The 19,365-nt window shown below is 38.6% G+C and overlaps 1 protein-coding gene across 1 annotated transcript in view; it reads right to left on the bottom strand.

Annotated features, from left to right (window-relative positions):
- The window catches only part of MDN1 (midasin AAA ATPase 1), a 184,470-nt gene that overhangs the window by 89,082 nt on the left and 76,023 nt on the right, over positions 1-19,365 (bottom strand). Inside the window, exons 21-35 of the mRNA XM_049897303.1 lie at positions 17,921-18,068; positions 17,503-17,613; positions 15,503-15,654; positions 14,687-14,865; positions 13,872-14,080; positions 13,549-13,695; positions 12,690-12,831; positions 11,238-11,372; positions 11,017-11,155; positions 10,306-10,444; positions 9,873-10,003; positions 8,615-8,759; positions 5,659-5,788; positions 2,026-2,244; positions 1,119-1,316 (exon numbers count right to left, since the gene is read on the bottom strand). Of these exons, the coding sequence (XP_049753260.1) occupies positions 1,119-1,316; positions 2,026-2,244; positions 5,659-5,788; positions 8,615-8,759; positions 9,873-10,003; positions 10,306-10,444; positions 11,017-11,155; positions 11,238-11,372; positions 12,690-12,831; positions 13,549-13,695; positions 13,872-14,080; positions 14,687-14,865; positions 15,503-15,654; positions 17,503-17,613; positions 17,921-18,068 (2,324 nt within the window). The remainder of the gene's footprint in view (positions 1-1,118; positions 1,317-2,025; positions 2,245-5,658; positions 5,789-8,614; positions 8,760-9,872; positions 10,004-10,305; positions 10,445-11,016; positions 11,156-11,237; positions 11,373-12,689; positions 12,832-13,548; positions 13,696-13,871; positions 14,081-14,686; positions 14,866-15,502; positions 15,655-17,502; positions 17,614-17,920; positions 18,069-19,365) is intronic.

Raw genomic sequence — 19,365 nt, forward strand, 5'->3', positions numbered from 1 at the left:
AAGACAATCCAGGATATGTCCTTGACCGGTAAGGTAGCTGAACTAATAACAGTAACTAATAACAGCCTCAGAGGGCCTAACATCTGTGCCACTCTCTCTCTTACAAAAAGCTTCTGGTACACTAGTTTGGAGGGTATGCACTACAATAGCACCTATTACCTCAGCCCTGGAAGCAGAAAAAGGCCCACCGCAGTCCCAGGCCACTGATACCATGCCTACACAGGGCACTGAATACTGCCATGGTGGCTCAGGGTACGGGTCTAATGGTTAGGTTGTGCAGGCCCCCTCCAGGACAAGGAGGGCACTGTAGAAGACAGAGCTCTGAGGTGATGGAAAGGGGCAATGTGCCATTAGGTCAGGAGCCTTGGCTGATTTTGTTCACCACTGAACATCCAGTAACTGCCACTGTACCTCTTATATTTTAGGCGACAATTATTAATGTAGGGAGGAAGGAAGAGATAGGTAACAGATGTCCCTGCTACAGAAGCAACTATGTGAAAAAATTAAAGAGTGCTTTAGAATATATCTAATCCAAATGCCTCATTTAAATATTTGGTAGAAGCACACCTAGTTAGAATGAAAGCAGGGATTAGAACTTAAGCCTGATGTCTCCTCAACTACTGCATTTCCCATTTAACCATTCATTTATCCCATCACCCAACAAGAGACATTTTCAGAGTGCCTATGACTGCCAGGCTACATGTCAGATGCCAAGCAGTCACAAAATCTGTTTTTTTAAAAAACAGACGAGATTCTGTAGTTAAGATACATTTTGGGTGAACAGGCCTTTGTTGGTCAATTATGAGTCCACTGAGAAGTGGACTCAACAATGCTATGGAAAGCTTTCGTTTTGAGCACCAAATAATTAATGAATACATGTATTTTTATAAGACAATCTATTCAGAAATTGAAGACTACATTTTCCCTTATTTTTACATGCCAGTTATGTATTTCGAACCATTTATACAATTTTGATTATACGTCAGATTCAAACTCAGATAATTAGTTAAAAAAAACAATCATTAAGACTGATAGACTACAGCTAAAAGCAACAACCACAGGACAAAATATTTTTATATATAAGAAGAGAATCGTCATTGATTTAAAATCATGCTTACCCCTTGGTATAAAAAACGGATGAATTCCCCAAAGGTTATCTATCCCAGTGAATTCCTTGGCCTTGAGCCTGTCATAAATCTTCAATTCGTTTTTCTGACACTCTGTAAGTCGGACTATCTTGGAAAGTCTCTTGCTTAAGAATTTCAGACATTCTTTGCGAGCCAAGAGGGCTGTACCAAACCCAGAAGAAGTTATTCCTAAAAGACAAAGGATCAGTCCATCATTCAACACCAAGCTTCACAACCATTCAGCAGAAGCTTTAGTGCAGGTTGCTGGGGAAAACAAGGCCTCAGCAGAATTACAGCCCATGTATGATGTCTACAGTGTAAGCAGTCCTTAGAAGTCTGACCCCCAAAGTTTACAGATAATCAGCTTAGTAGCAGCTAATTCAAGAAAGTATTCCCACCACTCAATGATAAATCAGCCTAGAAATTGAGTAACTAATGCAGTATTATCAACCATTTGGTTTATATTTCTCATCTTCATGGCTGAAAATACAGAACATAAATAATGAATTTTATAAAACTATAATAAACTTAAAACAAATTAAAGAATTCAGGCCCATTAACTATAAATAGCTATAATATATATAATAGTTATAACTATAAATATGACCACTCACGCTATGAATTAGTGCTTCAGAAATGAGACCATTTTTAATAGTCTTCCTTCTATTCATAATCACTGCTCCACATTTACTAAGTACCTGATCTAAAAGCTATGTGAAGTTTCAGCATAATATCTTTTATATTAGCCACCTCTCAAGCAGGAGCAAAATGAGAAGGACAGCCCTTTTCAGTATGGAAATGTTAGTGTAAGTAATTCTGTAAAATATCTAAGTCAGAGGCCTGGGCTTGCTCTTCTTTCCCTCTCACCCTCCATCCCACCTCGTAACAGACAACATACCTGAACCTATTCCATCTATGTACACCAGGCATGCGGCATGGACAAAAGCTGTCACGGTAGAGATGGCCTCTGGCCTTTTCGAAGCAGCTTCCTCGCCCATTGTATTCATGAAGTTAACCCAGGACAAAATATCTCTGATACTGACCACACACCTTCGGCCAAACTCCTGGTGGGTCAGCCAGTCAATGAAATCCAGCATTACCTCAGCTATGTCAGTCCCTAAGGAAGCAAGAACATTTGCTATTTGTGGGAGATCCCAGAACAAGGGTTTGTAATCTGGGACCCATGGATGGTCTAGAAGGGGTCAGTGCCTCTTGAGATGATATGCAAAAGTTTATAAATGTGCATTCATGCATCTTTTCTAAGTGGGGGAGAGGATCCATAACTTTTACTGCATTCCCAAAGGGTTCATGAATAGCATCTCACCCCCCGACACACACACAAAAAGCTCAAAAATTACAGTCTAAGAGGCTACCCTAAAAATTGCTTTTTTAAAAAAAAGCATTCATTTGTTCATGTTCAGACAGAATTTTGAAGTTAGGACACAATAATTTTAGAAAACATACAAATTTTATTATATTTTTTAACTGATTCATTAGAATGGGGAGTGCCACTTTTTCAGTAGCATTTAGCTTTGGTTGTTTGTATTTAATTTACATATCAGTAAGAATTTAACAAATAAGGAGGGTCACAAACTATTTCAAGTTGAGTGACTAATAAATGACTATTCTAATTATAAAATTACAAATGGTAAAATGCTTATCTGAAAACAAAGAAAGTACTCGCTAAGTAGTGTATATATGCAGATAGATGGACAGACACAGACAGATGACAGAGATAGAGACATAAAAAAAAACCTTTTTTTTTTTCATGTAGATTAAAAGCAATAACGGAAGGGAGAGTTTTTGCTTAGGGAGCACTGAGTTTATGTTAATTGTGATGGAATAATTTAGAAAAGGACAGCGAGAACAGTTGCATGACTTGAATGTAATCAATGTCACCAAACTATACTTTTAGAAATTGTTGAATTGGCCTTTGTTATGTATATTTTCACCACAATTAAAAAAAAAAAAAGCAATGCAAATTGAATTCTGTAGAGCAATTTATTAAACTTCTGAAGGCTTTAGGAAACATTTATCAAGAAAGTACAAGTACCAAAGAATGTTTAAAAAAAAAGAAATAACACCCTGCTAACCCAGAACTGAAGCCAATCCTAAGTCCACCTTTCAGCCAAAGATGAGACAGGCTTATAAAACAAACAATAACACACGTGATCTTAGTTCAACCAAGTATACAAGACCAAATGGGCAAAGATGAGAAGGCAAGAAGGAACAGGAGAAGGGGATGAATGGACACAGGGAACCGGGGTAGGAAGGCAGAGAGTGCTGACATATTGTAGGAATTGTAACCATTGTCACAAAAAAATTTGTGTATATATTTTTGAATGAGAAACTAAAAAAGAAAGAAAAGGTAATGATGAGGAATTAGCACTGCTGTACTGTAGACCATAGAGCAAATAGCCTTCAAAACCACAGCACAAATTGGTTAGAAAAAAAATAATCAATTGAATACTACTACAGAAAAAAAAATAAAGCCTTTGAAAAGAACTTATAATGATAAATCAAGGGAAAAACTCCAATAATAAAGAAAAAAGAAATTAAATACTGTTTCATCAACCAGATACCAAATACAAGTATTTAGATCCACACTCCAGAGTGAAAAAAATAAAATAAAAATTTATAAAGGATTTAATGAAAATGGAAAAATTTATCCTGTAATATAAGGAAATTAAATCATGATTATTGAAAAAAACAGAAGATCGTTAGAGATAAAGTAGATGGGTTCATATACATTTAAAAAAATATATTAAAAGGTAACAAAACATGGAAAAACCTACATATAACTTTAATAGAGAATACAATCCAAAAATATATGCTGTATTTTTAATGCAAATAATATATACCTTCTACATTTTTTCGCCAACTGCTCGCTCCCCCTGTGAGGTATATTTTCACAAGCACCACTATGCCAATTTTTTTTTACATGCTGCTATAAAACAAAATTAGCATAGAACACTGACAAAAATACCTCACAGGGGAAGGGAACAGTTAGCAAATACAGAAAGCGTGCATTATTTGCATAAAAATATAGTTATGAATACCCTGGAGGCTAGATGTGGAGACTAAAACAAAATGTGGAAACTGAAGACATTTCTGCCTGGGTGTGGGGACCAACAACTCCTCCAGACGAGATTGAAAACTATAGACCTAGTCAATGTTTGTGCCACTGAGTGGCTGTCATATTGGGGTGGGCTGGGGAGGGGGGAGACTAGAGAGAAAGCAGTATGTTTAACAAGACATGGAACGCACATGGGTCAGATCCAGGGGTTCAGGCAGCACTGGATATGAGAATGTGGCAGTTCTGTTCAGGTCATTCTTAAAGGAGTCTTCTGTCTTTGCTCAAAAGACCAAAGAGTCTTTCCTAAAAGACCATGGGTGATCCTGGTTTCTCTGCAGCTGCTTCCCATAACTATCCTACCTAATTCTGAAGCTGTGCTTCAGGGCATCTTTAAAAAATTGAACATAACCATGAATCCCAGTCCCAAAGCAACAGATATCCCTTAATTAGTCTTTAAGAAACAGGCACTTGATCAAAAAAGCTATGTATTAAAGCTTGGAACTAGATCTGGGTTCTAAATACAGCCCATCCAATGTCTAACATATATATCAAAGGAATCTGGGCTCAATAAAAATTTTTAAAAACATATATTTTTTTTACTCTTACTAGAATTTTAAGAATTGTGAAATCTAAGTTATTAGTATATGGGAGGTTTTTTTTAAACTATTCTATTTTCCTTATCTTTGAAATGTTTCATAATAAACAGAAAAATTAAAAATTCAATGAAAGAACAGCAAATTAGCTGATGACAACTAAAGAAATGCATTTTAAAATCCTATGAACATTTTCTCAAGGTGGTAATGACTAAAATTTCAACAAAAAAGTCCCCATCTTTAGCCAATAAATGTACCTCATATAAAGATGGCCAATGGTGAAACAGGAAGGAAGATAGAACTTAATAACTCGCGTGAAGGAGGCAATGTGTACAACCAAAAGAAACAACAAATCCATCGCCATCAAGTCAATTCCAACTCACAGCAACCCTACAGGACAGAGTAGAACTGCCCCCATAGGGTTTCCAAGGAGCGCCTCATGGATTCAAACTGCTGACCTTTTGGACAGCAGCCAAACTCTCAACCACTACGCCACCAGGGTTTCCAATGTGTACAAGGGGCACTTTAATAGACAGTATCAGCCTATTACCATGTTTTCCTTAAATCTATTTTGGTCTATTCTCTACCTCACTTCTCTCTCAAAACCAAAACCAGATCCATTGTCATCGAGTCAATTCTGACTCACAGCAACCCTATAGGTCAGAGTTGAACTACCCCATAGGGCTTCCAAGGAAAGGCTGGCAGATCAGAACTGCCAACCTTTTGGTTAGCAGTCTGAGCTCTTAACCGCTGCGCCACCGGGGCTCCCATTTCTCCCTATAACACATTAAATCTACATACTGCTAACCTCCTGTGCCACACCCCTCACGTCCAATTACCACCACCACCTGAAAATTCTCACCTTTATGATCTACTCTGCCCAGAGACAATCCCGGACGAAGACTGCGATTGATAATCTGAATCAAATCTTCACGGCTTGTGCTTTGAGGGCACCATATTTCAGTAAACCGGTTTCTTAAGGCAGGAGACAGCTGTAAGGAACACAAACTCCTGTGTGAATTTAAAACCTATGAGGAGAGCTAGAAAACAAGCCCTTTGAAAGAATGTCAGTTGTCAGCCTGGGAAGAACTAGATGCTTCTTTTATTACCTCTGTTATTAGATACCATTTGTTGCTCTGTCCTGGCTCCCTATATATGTCATCCATTAATTTCCACCACACCTCCAAGCCAGTATTATCACCAATCCTTTATAGAGAGGGTACAGAGCTTCAAGGTCCTATAGCGTAAGTGGTGGAAGCCGGATTCCAATCCAGGTGGGTGACTCCCAAATCTGAATTCTTTCCCTTAAATGACATCTCTTCCTTTACCGTCAGCCATATAACCAATGCTTTAGAGGAAAAAATAGCTATCTTCCCATAGGGAAGGGCTGTATGAAGTACAAGGAGAATACTTCTATGTGACTCAAAGGTAGTAAAATTTTAAGGAGGAATATACTTTACATCTGGTACAACAAAGAACTGTTTAGCCTCTCCAACCTCAGGGCTTTTGCCCTCTGTCTAAATTGTTCTTTCCACTCTGCTAGGTCAGTTAACCCCTGATGACCCTTCAAATTTTTACAATGATAAAAGCATGAAATTTTCAGTAGTCATTGCTTTCCTGTTTACCTGACTATAAACTCCATCCTCTATCTGGCCTACCAGAGAAGACCAGGACCAGTCAGTGCCTGTACTCAGAAGCAACCCAGTGAAGACCTAGTGAATGCCAAAGTGTTCCTCATCTCCAACCTAGACAAGCAGCAACTCTGGCGCTCAGGTTAAAGTAGCTTTCCTTTAGGTGAAAGTTGGTGACCTTTGTCATAAGGAAAATTTAAGCTAACCTGACAGGCAAGTTAACATATACAATCCTGAATTCAGAACTTTTTGTGGTATTTCTATCTGCCAGTGAGCCAGTTTTTACATTCTGAGTTTGAAACTATGGTATATTTTATTGCTTCTCTGGACAGCATTTCTTGGAACAGTGATAATCATTCCTCTCATGCTACCAAGGAAAATAAGCCAGTTGCCGTCAACTTGATTCCAACTCCCAGTGACCCCATGTGTGTCTGAGAACTGTGCTCCGTAGGGTATTCAAGGGCTGATTTTCTTTTTTTTATTAACTTTTATTGAGCTTCAAGTGAATGTTTACAAATCAAGTCAGACTGTCACGTGTAAGTTTATATACACCTTACTCCGTACTACCACTTGCTCTCCCCCTAATGAGTCAGCCCTTCCAGTCTCTCCTTTCATGACAATTTTGCCAGCTTCCAACTCTCTCTATCCTCCCATCCCCCCTCCAGACAGGAGATGCCAACACAGTCTCAAGTGTCCACCTGATATAAATAGTTCACTCTTCATCAGCATCTCTCTCCTACCCACTGTCCAGTCCCTTTCATGTCTGATGAGTTATCTTCGGGAATGGTTCCTGTCCTGGGCCAACAGAAGGTTTGGGGACCATGACCGCCGGGATTCCTCTAGTCTCAGTCAGACCATTAAGTCTGGTCTTTTTATGAGAATTTGGGGTCTGCATCCCACTGATCTCCTGTCCCCTCAGGGGTTCTCTGTTGTGCTCTCTGTTAGGGCAGTCATCGGTTGTGGCCGGGCACCAACTAGGTTCTTCTGGTCTCAGGATGATGTGGGTCTCTGGTTCATGTGGCCCTTTCTGTCTCTTGGGCTCTTAGTTATCATGTGACCTTGGTGTTCTTCATTCTCGTTTCATCCAGGTGGGTTGAGACCAATTGATGCATCTTAGATGGCTGCTTGTTAGCATTTAAGACCCCAGACGCCACACTTCAAAGTGGGATGCAGAATGTTTTCATAATAGAATTATTTTGCCAATTGACTTAGAAGTCCTCAAGGGCTGATTTTTTTTAACTTTCCAGGCCTTCCTTCTGAAGTGCCTCTGGGTGGACTTGAAAACCCATCCTTTCAGTTAGCAGCCAAGCACTTTAACCGTTTACATCACTCAGGGACTCTGAGCTAAGGAAAACTAGGCCCCAAATATCATGTCCACATTTCTGACACTCACCCAGTTACTAAGGATCTCAACTGACTTCATTCAAGATTAACCCCTCTGTTTTTTCTCATTATCTCAGACCTATTAAATATACTATTCTTTCACTAACATAACAAACCAGTATCCTATAAATAATACTGACATCTCTACCAAAAGGCTTCATGAGCTTGCAAGTCACAGGGCTGTTGGTTCTTAACTGGATCCAAACACATCTCTGAGCAGAAAGAACTGCTCTTTGCCCTTGACTTTACCAACAGTCTGGCAGTGACCCATACAACCCTTAAGAGAACAGGTAAGTTCTAACTACAAAACCAGAAGAGGTTTCTGGCTGTGAATTTTTATTTTATTTATTTATTTGGTCACTTTAAAATCACTCATAAAGCCAGATTAGCACTTAAGACAGTGGACTCTAGAAGCAGAGCATAAGTTCAAATTTCAGTTCTAATTTTTCTCATCTGTAAGACTGGAATAATACCTTTCTCACAGGGCTCCTAGTAACGTATGTAAAGGGCTAGACAAAGCGACTGAAACACTTAATGAAATTTCTGATACTGAGAGAAAGTAAGAAGTCAAATAAGGAAATGTTTATCTGTCAGACTTATCTTTTACTCCAGCAAAACAAAACAAGTTGCCATCAAGTAGAGTACAATTCATGGCGACGCTACAGTACTCTGGATTTTAATCTTTTACCCGGTATTTACCCAATATAAAATTCCAAATCCATTTTTATATACAGTATTTATGGGTGCTAGCTCAGTGAAGTCAAAAACTAGAAAAAAATTAGGCTCCGGGAAACAAAATTGTACCTCTTTTTTTCCAAAGTCGCCCCCAGGGTTCATGGTTGCTAAGATACGGAATTTTTTCCCAGCAGTCAACAGCTCTACCTCGTTATCCCTGTCCTCTAGACTGCCTTTTTCCGCTAATACCAGAGACTTTTCCACTTCAAGGACACTAAAAGACAGAAAAATTAAAGATATATCTAAGATTAGAAAAGGTTTCTGTGTTCTTTCTATTTTGTAGGCCTCAATGTTCTTCAAAAAGGAAAAAAAAGTACCTCCTCTGCTGAGCTTTCACTTTAGTTAACAGTCTGCCATAAATTTAAAAATGACTCACTATTCTAAATGCCCAGGTAACAGAATATTTCTGTTCAAGAGAAAAAGAACACCTTTTCCCACTTATGCTCTATTAAGGCATTTGTCTTAAAACTGGTTACATGTAAATGTTCATACCAGTATTATTCATAATTGCAAAAAGTAGAAATAACCCAAATATCCATCAACTGGTGAATGGATAAACAAAATGTGGTGAGTAGAAATAACCCAAATATCCATCAACTGGTGAATGGATAAACAAAATGTGGTGTATCTATACAATGGTTACTACTGGGAATGAAAAGGGACAAAATATTGATACATAATATGCAAAGTGAAAGAACCCAGACACAAGAGACCATTTATATGGAATGTCCAGAAAAAGCAGATCTATAGAAACATGAAGTAGATCTGCAGTTGCCCAGGGCAGGAGGTAGGACCAGGGATTAACTGTAAATGTGAAAGAGGAACGTTATTGGAATGATGAAAATGTTCTAAAACTGGACTGTGGTGGTTGCAAAACTCAGTAAATTTGCTAAAACTCATTTAATTGTACATTTAAAATGGGTAGATTTTATGATAGGTAATTTATACTTCAACAAAGATAAAAATAGGTGTTGCTACATCGAGACTCTTATTAGTCTGAGGTTTTGAGATAATAGCCATTATGATCTAGAATTCTACTTCTAGCTCTTTCAAAATATTAAGATAGTAGGCACATAATTTGCCTAAAGCAAGAATTTTAACTTTACCCTGCCATCCAACAGCCCTGCCTTTCTGATTATTGATAGTAAAAAAAAAGCCAATTAAGTCTCTTAAAGGAGTGCTAAAACTTAAGAAGGCAGTAAGTCATCAACATTTCCAAACACTTACAATGCACCTATAAGAGACATTATCATGCGTAAGAGTTATTATTTATAAATACCAGACCAGTAAAAACAGTGAACCCAGGGTGAAGTTCTCACGCATGTACCTGTTGAGTCTTTCTAGGACGGAGTCATCAGCCAGCGAGATCTCATCTAAGAGGAAAAAGCCATCCTCCTTCATGGCCAGAACCAGAGGCCCATCATACCACTCAAAGAGCCTTGATGTGTCAATTTCTTCCTAAAATTTGGAAATGAATGAGGGGAAAATTAAAGGGCAGGTGCTCCACAAGACAATACACAGATGGATGGTTATCTGCTAGGGTCATTCTGCAGAAGGAAGGAGATGAGAACAAGGCACAGAATCTGTGGGCCAGGATGCTCAAGAAGGTCCCTTGCAGACGTGTGAAAATCGGCAGATAACACAGTCATATATAATCTAACTGGAACCCAGAAACCCCACCATGAACAAAATCCCAGCTGACTCATGTACACAGCCAACTGTAGTTGAAAGACCACAACATTATTTGCTACACAACAAACCTTGTCCTTTGGCTTCTGTCTCACTGGCCGCAGCCCTCCCAAGAAGTCCGATGTCTCCATATGTAAGTGGCAATTGACTGCGTATAATTTCTGATTTGCCAATGCTGCAAACATCTGACAGATAGTAGTTTTCCCACACCTGTTAGAGACATACGAGTTTAACAAGGGGCAGGTGCTCCAAAGACACACATAAATGCCTGCCCCAGTCAGCAAAAGAACTGAGCCATAGTGCAAGGCTCACTCCAGCAACAGACAACTCTGGCCAATGTGGTGGCCCTGCACTGTAGTCTCTGGGTGCCCTTACTCAAAACACAAGCACTCAGCATGTTCTTTATCAAAAATGGCAAACACTGCACTAATTCCATCCTTCCTAGTTCTACTAATAACCACTAAGGGATGGAAAGGAACCCAATCCTTACAGACTTTCAAAAGACACTAGCTCATCTGCTCTTCTCCACACACCTAAGGATGAATCTCACTGTTGAAGAGAATAGAAAAAACACCCCCAATGATAATGATGCAGGAAATCATCCTTTTCCAGGAAAGAGAAATCTAATCTGAAGGTGAGGGAAAGGAAGCAGTAACAGACCTCTTACTTGTTTCTCTAAAACAAAAAGGAAGGAAAAGAAATGACAAAGAAGATTTCCTAATGAATCCTTCAGAGATATAACTCGAGTAATCCTATGGTAATGAGCTGTCACACAATTTTACCCAGTGTCTCCAATGAGCAGTACTGGTTCACCAAATTCTAATGCCCTTCCCACCAATATGGCCAGTCTCCGCATGCCCTCGGTCCACACGATGTGGCTGAACTTGGACTCCAGTTTGTATGTTTGAGTAGACAATTTACCTATCGGAGGCAAAATAAGTATTAGAATCCTAATATCAGTGCAACTCTAGTCATTCTCTGCTGAGCTTTATGGCCTACTCACCTAGCAATTTTAGGACATTTTCTTTGGAGAAAAGGGATTGAGGACACAATTTTTTCTTAAAATGTTTTTCAAGGACTTCTTGAATCACACTGACCTCCTCCTGCTTCCTGACTCGCCCTGCCAGGAGCATAAAACCTTAAAAAAAAAAAAAAAAAAGGGACAACGAACAATCGAAAGCGTCCAGCAGCAATACCAAAGGTTGATAGGAATATGGAGCAATGGCAACTCTCATACACTGCTGGATGAAGTAGAAACCTGAAAAACTAACTACTCTGGAAAACTATGAGAAGCTGTTAAAATTTACCACACGCTGCCCTATGACCCAGCAATATTACTTCAGCATACTCAAACACAAATGAGCAAATGTGTATATACCAAAAGACTTGCGCGAGAATGTTCAAATCACCTTATTTTCTAATAGGTAAAGAATGAAAACAACCCAAACGTCCATCAATAAGAGAATGGATAAAAAAAATTATCTCCATACAAAGGGGATACCATCCAACAATAAAAATAAATAAATAATGAAGTACTGGTAAGCATAACAGTGTGGTTAAATCTCGCTTAGGCTGAGTGAAAGAAGCCAGACCCAGAAGAGTACATACTGCATGATTCTATTCAGGTGAAGCTCAGGCAGACAAAAATCAACCAGTGGCAACAAAAGTCAGAGTGGGAACCTTCTGAGGTGCTGGAAGTATTTTAAATCTTGGTCTACATGGTGATTTACATGGGTACCTACGTATATAAATCCACCAGGCTGCACACAAAATGTCACTGCACTTCACCCACTTCACTGGGTGTTATACCTCAATGAAGAAGCTTTCAACAACTGTGCTCTTCCCTCCATCTATTCTTTACCAGGAAATAAAACCCTCATGGGCTAGTTTTTTTTACTCTATTAACTACTGTATTAATAACTGATCAGCACTTTTCATATCAGAAGATTCTGAAATGCTTTCTACCACTGAGAGGAACATTTAAATTCTTCCTATAGTTTAAACCAAAATTACCAAATATGAGCCTCAGATAATGTAACTCCCTTCATTCAGAAATCTGGTATTATCTGACACATCAGTTTTCCATGGGTGCCTAAGGCAGAAAAACAAGTATCTGCGGTCACCACACTGGTCAGCTGCAAAGAAATGATCCACAAACTACCACCAAGCACCAGCCTGAACTCCCAAAGGGTTTGTGCCCATATTCTGACTCCTATGTGTGGCCACCTAAAGCAAGAGTGAGGAAACCTTAGTTACCAATCTATACTAGCACAGAGGCCTGCACAAATAGGGCCATTTACAACAGCAGTTGGGACTTAGGATAAAGAAAGGCTGCTTCTGGAATACTGTGTAAAGTATGCATATCAACCCCATTTTGGTGCAAGATTTGTTTTAATAAAAAAGTTTGACATCTGGCATAACTTTATAGTTTGGGAGCATTTGATTGAAAACATACCATCATTGGCTAAATGTTGCAGCCAGTCATATTCCTTCTCAGTCTGCTCAGCCAATCTGTACCTTTCGGCCCATCGGAACAGATCACGAAGAGTGATGAAGCCCTGCTTTCCGGCAAACACTGAAGAACCTCTGCGATAGGACTATTAGAGCATGAAAACAGGCGTTAGTTGTACTAAATGGCAAGCATGTGTAACAACTTACATAAAATCTCTAACAAACTTAAGCTCCCATTAAAATGATTTCATTCTACTGAAGATTAACTTAAAAATAAGAAATGAAAATGGGGTACAATCATCTGAAAAAAATGTTAAATTCAAGTATAAATAAAGAATACAAATAAACAATGGAACTCCATGTCTCGTAAGTCACATAGAAAAAAATTATAAATAGCAATACAAATGGTGGCAAAGATGCATGAAAATTTGTACCACACTATAGTACCATAATGATAAAATATATAAATTATTTCAACTTTCTAAAAAGTAATTTGACCATCCATACCTTCCGGTGAACAAACTTTTAGGCTTATAAAATAAAACAACTAGCTTTGCAGTTGACAAAGAAAGGAGATACATAAAATGTCTTCAATTCTGTCAACTCAAGAACTGTATTCTTTCGAATATCAGAACTGCCGGATATATGAATACCAGAAAAACTTTTATCATGATGTTAAAATACACACAAAACAAGACAAAAAGTGAACAAAATGCATTTTAAAAACAAGAGCTTCACTGGGGGGAGGGAGGGGAAGGATAGACTTTTGTTGCCACCAAAATAAACTGTCAAATTTGATCACCAAAAAATCTAATCAATACATTCCATTCAAAACTAAGTTAAGTGATGAGAAGATGAAATACCTGAAGGTCCAGCATTACTTTAACCAACTTGCTGCAGTAGGAGGGTGGCAAACTACACCGTTTGTGCAAGATTGTTTCCAACTCAGAACTAGGCAATTCATCAAAGTGCAATTCTACAAACCGGTTCCTGAAGGCTCTAGAAAGCACCTAGGAAATGCACAGAAAGACTATGGTAAAAAGGGTCTCCTAATTTCTAACCGGAGACCCTGCTACAAAACAAAAAGAAAAACCCTCCAAAAGATGCAAAAACGTCTCACTCTTACCAAGAAAGATTTACTACTCAACGCAGTCGCAAACGGAAGAAGGGGGAAAATGCTACACACCTTTCTACCTCCATAAAGTCCTGGGGGATTTTGGGTGGCAAAAAGCATGAATCGAGGGTGTGCTTTAACAACTTCTTGTGTTTCTGTTATGAGCAATTCACGGTTATCATCCAAGAGTCGGTTCAGTGCCTCTAAAACATCCGTAGGGGCCAGATTTAATTCATCTAAAATAATCCAGTAGCCCTTTCTCATAGCATCAATAAGAACACCTTGGAAAAAAATAACCACTGAGAATTAGGGCACAAATCAGTCAAAAAACTTTTTTTTAATGTTTTATACACATCAAAAAGTTGTTGATTATTATTAGGTTTCAAAGCAAATGACTCTCTGCAGCTAGTCCTGCCTCACAACAAATTGTGACCTTGCATGTCAAGGAAGCGTAATTTTCAATGAAAATAGTCCTTTTATTTCCCTCTGAAGAGGAGCCAAGGCTGACAAATATCACATTTCCAACTTGTTTATTATTTCCCCCTACAGCCTAATTTCATTAAATTACTACTTCTCATACCCATCGCCAGCTTTTCCCTGCTCGATGCTCACCCCTTCCTTTGAGTCTCTCGGAAATGGCACAGCAGTTCAACAGCACTCTTTAAGACCTGGGCCCAAGTGCCATGAACAGCTGACAAGATTAGTGGGACCCAAAGGAAGCTGGGCCCTTATCACCCCTTAACTGTCATGTAGTTCAGGGGCAAAGAAAAACCATCTGTTACAGCAGAGGTCCATGTGCTTCAACTGGAAAGGCTGAAGAATATTACTTGGGGAAATAGGTCTACAAGAACAAACGCATAAACCCATGGAACAGAAAACTAACCTACCTTCTTTAAACACCAGCTTCCCTGAGGCATCAGATGTATAGCAACCAATATACTCCTGAATATCCGTGTGTTCATGATTGTTTATACGCACAGAGTGGTTCCCAGTGGCTGCAGCCAGCCACCGAATCAGGCTTGTCTTACCAACTGATGTTTCTCCCTGAATTAGCACTGGGTAGGTTCTTTAAAAGATCAGCCAATAAAGCAATAAAAAAAAAAAAAAAAAAAGGAATCAAAGAAAGAAAAGAAACCAGAATTAATTTGAGTAGTGATTTAAAAAAAAAAAAAAAAGAAATCAAAGAAAAGAAACCAGAATTAATTTGAGTAGTGATTTAAAAAAAAAAAAAAAAAGAATGACTGAATCATTTAACATCATCATAAAAAACATTTCTATAGACACCTACACACTACTAATAGAATGTCTCTCAAGCCCTGAGAAGTTTCAATCTAAAAATAATTCCTTGGGAAATCAATGAGGAGAGTAATTCTAGTATCTCTCATGCTACTTGTGGAAAATAGTGACACTAATTATTATTCATTTATCAAATAATGGGTGACAAGTGTTCATCAACACAACACTGAAAAGCAGCTTTGAAGATGACTGGGCAAAACAGTCTGCATCAGAATTGTTTCCACTGAAGGTGCAACTCCAGACAATGCCGCATTCCAGTAGAAAAGTCACAATACTGACTTTAGAAAGGAATTATTCAGCTAGCAAGTGAGTAGCAATAAAGCACTTTGAAAGTCAAGGAAGACTGGAGTGTCATCAAATCGGTATGCTGGTAGAAACCCAGAGCACGGAAGACAAGGGCCACACACCCTGCAGAGACCACTCGGACTATATCTCTCAGGTTCAGCTTGACAGAAGACGTGAGAATATACGTCTCATCTATTGTAGGTTCCTTGTCTCCCACAGATATCCAGTAACCTTCAACCTGGATAAGCCGGCCTCCTTTCGGTTCTGGAATAGGCTGAAAGACAAAACAGAGGTATAACCCACCGTACATTACAATGGCGCATCTTTAAGAAAGGGGTATAAAGTAGGAAAAGAAGTTGTTACTAAGAACGCTACGTTGTTCAGGGTGCGTTCAGCATTAACATCCATGGACAAATGTTTTTAAAAAATTAGTTTGAGGAATGAAAACAAAATGGCAGCATGTATTCATTTTAAAATTGGGGTGGGGGTAGGTGGGTTTGGAAAACACTTGAATCAAAACAATTTCTCAATTATTTCAGGAAGCAGTTCTCTTCTCTCACCTATCAAAATTCTCACTGGTGAAGTATTTTGGCCAAAGCTATATATTTCATATAAATCATGTTCTACCAAAAAGGCATTAAAGGAAAATTGATCCTTCAGAGAAATTACTCCATCAAGGATTGTATTTCAGAAGATGGAATGATCTTTCCAAGATACAGTGGAAATTAAGCTGAACCATACAAAACTGCCATTGTTTATAAATCAAAAATGGTCAAATAGTGGTCAAATGTATAGTCACAGGAAAGTATTTCTAGAGCATCTGGCCCTCTGATTTAAAGCTGTAATTCTAGGCACTGCTGGGGTTCCTTACAGAGCCCTGGTGGTGCAGTGGTTAAGAGCTCGGCCGCTAATCAAGGTCAGCAGTTCGAATTCACCGGCCGTCAGCTCCTCGGAAACCCTATGGGGCAGTTCTACTCTATCCTATACAGTTGCTCTGAGTCAGAATGGACTGACTGCAATGGGTTTGGTTTGGTTTTTTTTTTTTAATTGTGCTAAGAGGCAGTGGAGAAAAATGATCTCTAAGATTCCATCACAACCACGAAGAACACACAAAAAAATGAGCAAGGAGGCAAAACTGGTATTGGGATAGTAGGTAAAGCAAACTTGAGTCTTCTGTCAACATTTTTACAGTTCTTAAGAAGTATTTATTCATGTGCTAATTGAAAAGTTTAGAAAAGGAAAAAAAAAAGGTTGAGCCCCAAATAACTACAAGTCTCAAAGGCTCTCTCTTCCCTGAAGAGGAAGCAATCAACATATAAACAAGCCAGCTGGTGAACCAGTTTCTCTGAGCCTTTTTTCAGTACTATGTATGCTACTCTGTAATTCACTGTTAAACTCAAATGGTTTGTCTAAACAAGCAAAAAAAAAGTTGCACTAAATAATAGTGTAATTATAGTGCAACCATCCAATGGAGACTATGTGCCCATACCATTAGAAAGCATGACACAGGGATCTCTGGAATAAAATATTCAAGATATAGTTCGGCTAAGAAGGGATGCCACAGTAAACATTTACCCTCAACCAAATGGGGACAGGGAAGCTAGACCAATGGAAACAGAACAGCCAGAATGGAAATAATGAGAATGTTGATATAGTGTGAAAAATGTAACCAATGTCACTGAACAAGATGTACAGAAATTGTTAAATGAGAACCTAATTTTCTGTGTAAACTTTCACCAAAAACACAATAAAATATTTTAAAAAGGGGGGAGGGGATGCTATAGAACATTCCTACAATATGTTCCCACTTATATTAAATAAATATTAGAATTTGCCTAATAAAGCTATACACGCACATACACATCAGAATTTTAACGTAAGGAAAACGAAACACATATACAATTTACACGGGAAAGGTCTATTTACAGGCTTTGTATTTCCCAAGAGCAGGATTATAGGGAACTTTCGCTATTTGTAATGACACATTTCTGTAATGTTTAACTTTTTTCAACAGATTTCTTTTAAAATTAGAAAAGTTTTCTAAAACACAAACCACCTGAAGATTTGATAATTCAGCCTTTCATTTATATGCTAAACAGTCAAAATTCAAAAGATCACATACCTGCTTCAGCAGACTTTTGACATTGACAGAAACAATGTGTTGGCAAATAAGCTTCTGAACTAGTGGGTGTGATGCCCTGTCAAGCTGTGTTAAGAAACCCAAACAAAAGCCCTAGAAAAAAACACAAATATGTATAACACTAAATACCCTTCTGCAGTAACAGGCCAATTTATTTCAAGAACAAAATTTAACGTCGTAAAGGTTAAACCTCTTGAGTGGTGCTGCTTCTTAGAACAACTTTTAAATGTGTTAAGGGAACAAAAAAAGAACTGGGTAGTTCTGGCATGGGGTGTCCTAGAATAATCTAAGCAGAGAGCATGGCAAACTTGGCTGCATCCCCACTGTCCCCAACCTATGGTGAGCCCAACCTATGGTGAGCCCAACCAAGCCCCTCTCCAAAGACAGCCTTTATAAAGACCTCATAGAGTGAGCGCTGGATGCTGCTACATGGATTGGAGGCTGCAAATCGCAAGGCCCTGCAGAGGGTCCGAAGGCTGTAGTGAGGTCTGTGGCCAGTCCCATCCACCAATTTGGTCTCAGACTCTTTCCGCACAGCTGTGTAGAAGCTACAAAGAAGATGCAATTCAGGCAACTTTATTAACCAGTAACGATTCATTATTTTGCTATTGTTCCCACTTTTCTAAAGAAGGTCCAAAGACCATCTTTATATATCTTAAACAGTTAAGCTTAGACACAACTTCCTAAAGCATGCATCAAAACCTCTCAGGGAATCTTTTTAAATGTATTGTCACATACTCAGAGGCTATCTTTCCAAATAATACAATGAAGATCTATCAACTCCCTTTGGGAAACTGGAAGTGCAAGTTGCAATTGCTCTGGCAAAAAGGTTCTGGCAGAAAGAGGTAAGAAGCTTCTGTCTCTTACATGAAAGAAAATGAGATGTAAGAGGCCCTTAGCAAGAACATACTGACTCCAAACCCAGAGTTGGTTCTAACTTGGGAGACAAAGTCCCTGTGTAATTTATAATGGTGGTGGACAAACAGAACAAACACCATGTCGTTCTGGTAGGCTACAAATATGGCTATAATCAGTAATCCCAAAATATTAAAAAGCATGAAGATACCTCCCACACTTGAGAAGTACAGGGGATGACAAGATGGGAGACATTTCAGAATGAAACATGAAGTGCTTCAAATTATAAAATTCATGATCAAATAGCACAAGACCAACTGTCATCACATATGCATCACAGATGAAATGCAAGTTCCTACCCAAATGGGATTTTTCTTGAGTCTTTGCAATCTAGCTACATATCACCAGTGAGACTGAAGAAAGAGCTACTCCAGAAGGGGGTTTTTAATGCATGGAACACACACTACTTACACCTCCAGCATTTGACAAGAGCCTCTGGTTTATCCCTAGCCCCACTGCTGTATCTCCAGCCTCTCGAATTTTAACCACATGTTTTTACTATTGTCCAAATATTCGTGCCTAACAAAAAGTGTTCCAATTCAGGGTGTGGTGTAGTAAACCATTCCATTGTTGTTGTTGTTGTGTGCTGTCAAGTCAATTAATTTCAACTTATAGCAACCACAAATGACAGAATAGAACTGCCCAATAGGGTTTTTTTAGGCTATAATCTTTATGGGATCAAATCACCAGTCTTTTCTCCTGCAGACTCGCCGATGGGTTTGAACCACCAACCTTTCGGTTAGCTGAGTACTTAACCGTTGTACCAACAAGGCTCAATTCTAAAGCATTTTAAACAAATGCCTTCTTGCCTAAGGTATTGGAAATAGTACTTCCAGACTTCACTTTCTGACCCATACTGCTTTATAAAGTGTTATTTTTCTTCACTTATCACAACCTAAAATAATATTACACCTCTCCATATTAGTTTTA

Source organism: Elephas maximus, chromosome 1, assembly GCF_024166365.1.
Source record: "Elephas maximus indicus isolate mEleMax1 chromosome 1, mEleMax1 primary haplotype, whole genome shotgun sequence".
NCBI classification, from domain to species: domain Eukaryota; kingdom Metazoa; phylum Chordata; class Mammalia; order Proboscidea; family Elephantidae; genus Elephas; species Elephas maximus.